An 8317-nucleotide genomic window follows, 5' to 3' on the forward strand; every position below is an offset into this window, starting at 1 on the left:
TGGCGGACTTAACACTATCAGCATTACAACGCAGCTGCTGAGCTGCCGCGTATCAGCCCAGTTAACTAAACTATCATGATCATCTTGCAAATGCACTTTATTTGTCGCATACTTAACTGTATTATAAACTATTGTGTCATTGGCATACGAGGAGCACATGCTTGACACTACTTCTGGCAGAACGTTTATAAAATCAACGAATAAAACAGGCCCAAGAACGCTCCCTTGTGGCGCGCCACTGCGCACTGATGTCCAGTCTGACACGGCTCAGTTAATCCTGACACGTTTTCGTCTACCCACTAAAAAATCTCTGATCTATTGGAGTACATTTTCCCTCTATTCCAGAAACATCATTTCACGCAACAGTTCACTGTCAATTTGAGTGTCAATTGCTTTGGCAAAATCGAGGTACACTGCATCCACTGTTTCCCTGTCGTCCAGCAGGCGAGTCCATGCAATCATTCAAGGTAGAGAAGAGGTTAGTGGTGCAGGTTCTACCGGCAATAAAGCCATGGATGTTGACAGTCTGATAGGAGATGGTGAACAGTCAAGTGATCGATAATCCTATCCCTCACAACAGATTCCATTGCTTACAAACAACACTTGTGAGACTGACAGGGCTATAGTTACTTGGGCAACTCTTGTCACCTTTTTTGTAACAATGGTGACACTCGAGCTTCCTAGCTTCCAGTCGGCCGGCAAAGTCCCTTCGTACAAAGTTTTTTGAAATTAAACCGTCAAAGGGCCGGCTAGGACGGTTGATAATTCTTCGAGCAATCTATGGGTACGTACACAGTGAAAGCAGGTTTGCCCGCGCGGGCAACCTGCTCCAACCTGCCACAAGAATGAACATAGGATAATAATGTAAGTGTTCACAGTGAAAACCTGTACGAATAGGCTTCTGCCGACAACCTGCTTATATCTACAGTATTTACCGGAATGAACTGCACATTCTTATCTGCTCAACCTGCTTGGCATATGGTCATTTTTGAATTAGTTGTACCTTTAACCCTCCATTTTCTTTATTTCTTTGGAGGATTATCGGAGAATTATCGGAAGTGGCGCTGGCGTCCACTGCCTAATTAATCCGATAACGACAACGCGAAATTGTTGCAAATAACGACTGCAGGATATTGCTTGCATCATTCGTTTAGAAATTTACACTGTGCATTAATAATTTCTACCACAGAAAGTAAAGACTTCGATAAATTCTCTGCTTTTCTCATGATCACTTTTCTTCTTAAAATGTTTTTAACAGCTTTTCAGCGGTTCAGAGAGTTTGACGGGTTATATGATGAATTTATCATACGATTTATTCATTTATAATGAGTTTTGACTGTATGATTCGTATTATTGAGAGATTTTATCAATCGTTATAGGGAATGCACAAGCATGTTTCCTGCTTCCTCTGTGAACACCCTCTCGCGCTTGTTTCAGGCGCCAGCCTGAGCAGGTAACCTGCACGCTGACAACCTGCTTTCACTGTGTGCGTACCCTATGGTGGAGCCAGCCGTCTGGTCCGTATATACTTGTTGGGATTCAGAGCTACCAGGCGCTTGCGAACCTCATCTTCGTGTATTTCGAAGCATGTTAACTTCGAGCGTACTGAACGCTCCTCAATAATAGGATTGCTGATCAAGTCCTCATCTCTGAAAACACTGCTAAAAACTGATTAAGAACGAAATCTGTAACATAGACATGCATTATGCCTTATAAAAAATCTATAACATAGACATGCATTATGCTATATTTATATTAACATAATATCCTAAATTTTTAATTTATTGTTCATGCCTCACCTCTGATGAGCTGCACAGCTGTGGCTATCACCACCGGCAGCACCATCGCAATAATCACACACCTGCAACCAGTGACAAAAAAAATAAATTAACAAAAAACGTTAGGAACAAGGCTTGTTACAACTGTGATGATGGCATAGTGAAATCTGCAGTACCAGTATCAATGAGAATTTAGGAAATAATAAGATTATAAAACAAAATGGTCGTTAATTAGGTCATATGGTAACGCATGCAGATATCGGGAACTGCGCGTTTGAAGCCCAGACTTCAAAATTAATTAAAAATACGTGATTTGAAGGATCCCCGAAACGATCAAGAGGCTTCATTGAAAAGATCGACGGCGCCTCAATCAACGTTAATCAGGCCTTCAATCTTTTTGTCAAAACCTCCCCCTCAACCGAAATGGGATCAGTTCACACTTGTTGTTCGTTCACTAGAGGCTGTAGTTTGAGCTGATGTATTAATTTTGGTGATGAGCAATGGTTTCAAATCCTGATATGGCCTTCTTCCTAAAAAATACGCGCATTTTTATGTTAATCATGCCCATCAATCAAACTTTCTATCAATCACCGTCAAGCCTCGCTTCAAGTGTCAAACGAGTTCCTTCACGGTCTATCATGCTTGATGAAGCCGCTTGATCGTCTATGGGCTCTTTAATTAGGGCCTTCGCTAATATGTTCAACTTTTCCCATTTATGAGGTCCTCGAGTAATTCCTAGTGTGAAACGAGAAAAAAATCTAATTGATGTCAGGCTAGAATTCTAATTACTATAATTTAATAATTTATTCAGTGACTTTAAAATTGAGGCATTTTTGCTTTATTATAAGCCAATTTGAGCGTTACGATTTGTCACCATCCAGACTCAACATGACATGCCAAAAGTCGGAAGTGTTATGACCGAAGCCACGCCACGATAGTGTCTAAAAAACAATTTAGGGCCGTTATTAAAGCTGCGTTTTAATCACTGGCAGCCGCAGTTAACGAATCTCATACGCCACAGCTTAAAGCCACAGCTTAACGCCACAGCTTAACGAATCCTGTTCTCTCTAGTTTACGAGTACAGTTGTGAGCAGAGCGATACAGCTAGCGTACATCCGTGGTAAAACTTCTACATAAGATTGATAGAACAACCAGGAAATAGTTATCGTACTAGATACCTGCCGGTGCAACCAGCGCAGTCAGCTGTCCGCTCTTTAAATAAAATGTTGACGGAGTTTTTTTTGCAAATCTAGTCCTCGACTGTTGCATTCGGGTATAAGATCATAACGAAAAATGACCGAAATTTCTAAGAATAATAGGTGATGAGCTGCAAAATTGGTTGATCTATTTTGGATATTTTCGAGCCGTAATATAGTTATTTCAAAGGTTTATCTACGGCATGGTTATAGATACAAGAACAATTCTTGGCGGCACCTACACAGTTTTCATTATGCCTGACCGAGCACAAACAATCGAGAGAGGGATGGTTGACTAAGGATCTCCTGAAATTTAAACTCTTTTAAGAAAATACCCAAAAACTTCGAATCAAAATTATGAATACAATAGTATGAATTCATTTGTCCAAAAAGTACTTGATGAAATTGAGTACTCACGATCCAACAATCTCCCAGGTATAGGATTCCAGCACTTCGTCTTGCTGTTGACACTGCACGTTCGTAAGAGTGAAGGACAAGACCGATAACTGCTGAGACGCACTCTCCTGAGGGAGCAAGGTGGTGTGAAACCTGCTAGTCATAACACTCCATGGGGGGGTGAATGTTCTTTCTGGCAGTACAGAGCCATTCTACTGTTTCATCGCATTTTGTCGGGTAACTAATGAGAATTAATTAAACATTGTTTTATCCTCATGAAACTGAGTTCCACTGTATATAGGATTACGGGCCACCATAATACTAAGTAACAACGCAAGGCAAATAAGGACCACCGTAATACTGAGGGTAAACGCAGGAATATTGACCACCGTAATACTATAGGGTCAATGTATGACTAAGGACCACCCTAACACTCAGGATCAACGCAGGACTAACGACAACCGTCATACCAAGGATCAATGCACGACTTATTATTACCGAACGAAATGAAACCATTTTAGGACTAAGACTCGCTGCAAGACAAAGAATCGCAGTAGGAATAATAACCACCGAAGGGTTGAGGATCACCATAACTTTTAACACCAACGTCGAACAAAGATTACCGCCGGAATAAAGACTAACATAAGACCAAAGTATCCACGTGTCTCGTGACGCACCTGAAGTTCAAGACCCGTGCACGTGGATGGCATGCACGTCGCGTAGCTCACGTCAGACGCGGTGTCGTTGCTGCACGTGTTAGGATACGTGATGTCATGTATACGTAGTGTTGTACACATACACGAAATATTCTTTACAAACTTGGCATAGTGTAAACAAGCAAGCTTAGACTTAGCTTGATTTCGTGGAGAGCCACTGAAGTAAAGTTAGAAATTCAGAAAACAGAACTTGCATGAGCGCCAAAATCTGACGCAAAAAACATCACATTTATACCGAATATTGAAGAGTAATGCGTGCTTAAGTGTCCGTTGTCTTACTATAACCATTGTCTTACTTATGGTAAAAAACAAATCAACATTACTTTACTGAATGAAAAAATTGAACATTATCTTACTATCAGAAATCAATACTATTAATAATAAAAAAATAATCAAAATCAATACTATCAACAAATCAAAGATGCATTACTATCGGAAAAATGAGTATACCAGAGATGGCGATGTTACCAGTAAACACAGGGGGCACTTATCTCTTGTAATCTCTAACCTTGACCAGCCTACAACATTCGCCAAACCTTATAATCATTTTTGCATTGCAAGATAACGATAAGGAGGAGGAGAGCCGATTGATAAAATGAATCGGTTTCATGCCAGCATGCAAACATATGAGTACATGCTGAAGCGACATTTTTCTTGGTTATGTGCTTAATTCTGCCTTGTAAGTGTTTCTGTAAGTTATAGCATTTGGCGCTCCTGACGTGGATTCTAGCGCACATGTCGGATATATGAATCTCCTGCCGGGGCTGCTAGTGCACCTATCGGAAATATCAAGTTGTGTTTCCGTTTCCACCCGCACTTGTCAGGAAAAGGGAACCTGCGTGTAAGCTGAATATTGCTTGCTTGCAAACGTACTCGATATCGACAAAGACCCGACAATACTGCCCCCTGAACGCCTCCTCCGCGTCCCGCCTCCTCGTGGTGGCAAAGCACTCCTTCATGAACCCCAACCATTGAGCGTTTCCAACCAGCAGCCCATCCGCAGGCTTCCCCCACGAATCGAAGACTGAAATGAAGAGAGGAATGTAATTTTGAACGACGAATACACATATTTTTTTACGTCGTTGTTATCACGAACTCCATGTCATCATATACCAATTATATAAAACCTGCCACGTGCAATATCATTCAGAGATATGCTGTTGTTGCAAATGAGTTTGTGAGCCTAATTAGTTTATTCAAGGAGCCTGCTCTATTTTAATGCTCATGGTTGGGTGCTTCGTATGAACTTGACGCCTATTCAATTAGTCCCAAAAATCATGGAACATCAGTGGCATTTATCGAGGCATGGAAGATGCACTGCAATTTTATTTCTACTGAAAATAAATTTAAAAACGACCATCGTTCCAAATTTGATCAGAAAATCATTTTAATTTGAGCCTCATAATCATGCAGACGATAACCTTCTGTTGCTGTTAGAAGCTACGGGATTCAATTATTTCAGGTCTGAATAACCTACGCTGAACTGCCCACGCCGACAGCATTAAAATGGCGGGTGGGTCCAAAATGGCATCGTAGATGGCGGTCACATCACGTTCGCACTCAGCGCTAAGGGTCCTGTTCGAGCCTCGCCACTCGTGTAACTTGCTTCTCTGCCCCCATTTCGTCGCATTGGATGTAGAGGGAAGCAGCTTGTCTGGTACAGGCAGGTAGTACGGCCACAGCTTCGTGAAGGACTCCTGCACGTAGGTCTCAACCGATGACTCTTCATGAGGAGAATCACCTACAAGGGCCCTAGGCGGCCCTTTTCTCGCCTGCGACGCAAGCTCCGCGAGATTGTGTCTGAAAGCGAAGAGAATTCAATCTTATGAACTAATCTAAATTTTTATGCTGAAAATAAATAACTTCGTTATCCTGTGTTACTAATAGGTTTGTTGCGGGACTGAGATCCTGTATATCATATTTACCTTATTTCTTCTTGGGTAATTGATTTATCAGACGATGACAAATAGAATTTAATAGAAGTACACGTTTCTGACACATCACCCTTGATTGGGCGTAACATGAAACACTCCTATAGTGAATAATTCCTACGGCAACTTCCATAACTATGTATGGCATATACAAATTGAAAGAAACACAGCTACATGCAAAACTTTCTTAATATCATATAATAATAAATTATATTAGCTGTGACTGATGGTGATAAGATTCGGGCACTCAGTTTAGCCTAACATGCAGAATCTCAATGCACACGGAAATGTCCTGCTATACAATGCATGCAGTTAAGTAAAACTGGACTAATGCAGGCAACATTTTGTTCCGAAATAAATCTTTGTAATAACCAACGACGGCTGATTTGCTTCTTTGAGTAATTTCCTTCACATCTACCAACAGCTGAAAGTCACTTTTCTCCTAACTTTTTTATCGCCATGCACATCACATATTTCATTACCTCCGAAGTCAACCCACATTACTGGGAATGGCTTACGAAAACAACATTTGTCAAGTCCAGGCAATAAGTCCAGCAGCTATCTCAATCAATCGTCAATTACGAAAAGATCGGGTTCCAAAGGCCGGATCCCTTGTGAATCACGTCACGAAAAGTTCAAGAATCGGCAACAGGCCATGGGCCTATTTCTTCAAAGCCGACACTTCTAATCTAATCTATTCTATTCTAACATGAAAATAAAAAGTATTCAAATAAGGAGAGTGACTGTATGCAATCTGCTGCTAATAGGAGTATTAAATCGAAAAGCCTATCATTACTACACACAACTTGTTTAATCAGTGAGCAAGTACCATTGTTACACACAAGCTGCAGTATTTTTAGTGGACAGGTACAAGTATACTGTACGCCGCTTTACACAATCTGCCGCGTATTTGTTCAGTCGACAAATACCACCGCACTTTGCTCTGCGTCTCTTATTACTTAAAGTATCATTCCTCACGCCATTAGCTGAGGTCCACTTGCTGCAAACGACAGTCCTTCATTCTGTGGTGCGCGGCGTTGCGTGTGATGTTCTGGTATCGGACCCATAAAGAATGTCCCCGCTAAAATGGGGTAGTGAGGCCAGCGGGGCTCTTGCGCATAGCTGAGGCCGATGAAGGAAGCCGAACAAAGCAGGCTCGTGAAGAAGTAAACTGACACAAGCGTCATGCTGTAGGAAATTTTCCTTGATTTGTTTTGTTAATCCTGTGCAGTACAATAACAAATTTACTATATGTTGTTATTTTATGTTATTATTCTTGTTCTGAGAAAGATAAGTAATGATGGGGTAATATAAGATGCTAGGGCACTCGTCACATTGGCACATGTGCTATTTGATGAGAGGTATGCTTTTCTTGTTCTAAGGAAACAGGTAATGAAGAACGTGCAAAAATGAGATACTCGGGAAGTAATTAGGTCAAGCATCTGACACTTCGTTCAAATAAATACGAGTTCGGGAGTAGACATTGACTGAACTGAAGAGTGAGCTCTGGTTTTACCAAGTAGTCTTGAATACTCAGCTCTCAGAGTTCTAAGTCGGCGGACGGGAACTCTTAATTAAATACAAATTTTACGGATGTATAATTTTTTCCTGCTGTTGTTTGACGGAGGAAAATTGAAAACAACATTTTTTAAAATGAGTGCGTATCAGAATAAGCTGTTTATCAGTTAAGTCGAAAGCAATGTTATGTTTCAGGAACACAATTTTGGTCGCGGATAATTTCTGCCGTTTTTCACAAACCAATGTCCCCCTTGGCTTTTCGTTGTATCTCACAGCAATATGCCGATTCGAGCACTATCTAAATGTATGATAATCATTAATATTTAATCATTGGACACCATCAATGCGACAACCAGCCACAAGAAGACGACTTCAGCATGGAAACTACCCACACGTCAATAGATTGTACCTGCGAGCAGGGAACCTTGCAAAAGCAGTACCTTAGTGGAAGTTGTTACGGAGTGGAATGGATGAAAATTCACTGTGAGGTGATCAAGTATAACTACACTGCAACTCATGCAAGTTATCTATGAGCTCTCGTAGTTGAAGGAGATGCTCTCAGTATCATTAGATATAGAATGCATTATGTTAAAGTATGTGAGATATCCTTGGCCTAATCTTTTTCCGTATTCTACTTCTTCTTGAAGACCTTTTTTTTACAACACTTCTCTTTAACTTCACTTCTTGTTTGTTTGTCTGTCTGCTACAAATGTTATAATCGATATTTAACACACTTCTACCTCTCCAATCGATCTGAAATTTTGCACACTTGTGTATAGTTG

General features: G+C 40.8%; 1 protein-coding gene across 1 annotated transcript; it reads right to left on the reverse strand.

Annotated features, from left to right (window-relative positions):
- Positions 1–1788: 1788 nt before the first annotated feature.
- On the reverse strand, positions 1789–8010 carry LOC108670614. The gene is made up of 7 exons (XM_047884674.1): positions 7976–8010; positions 6996–7205; positions 5564–5886; positions 4960–5110; positions 4048–4117; positions 3392–3498; positions 1789–1861 (listed from the first exon to the last, which is right to left on the reverse strand). Exons 2-7 carry the CDS (start codon positions 7202–7204, stop codon positions 1789–1791), a joined length of 933 nt encoding a protein of 310 aa, XP_047740630.1. The 5' UTR covers position 7205; positions 7976–8010.
- Between the last annotated feature and the right edge of the window lie 307 nt (positions 8011–8317).

This window comes from Hyalella azteca, unplaced genomic scaffold, assembly GCF_000764305.2.
Source record: "Hyalella azteca isolate HAZT.00-mixed unplaced genomic scaffold, Hazt_2.0.2 contig15848, whole genome shotgun sequence".
NCBI lineage: Eukaryota > Metazoa > Arthropoda > Malacostraca > Amphipoda > Hyalellidae > Hyalella > Hyalella azteca.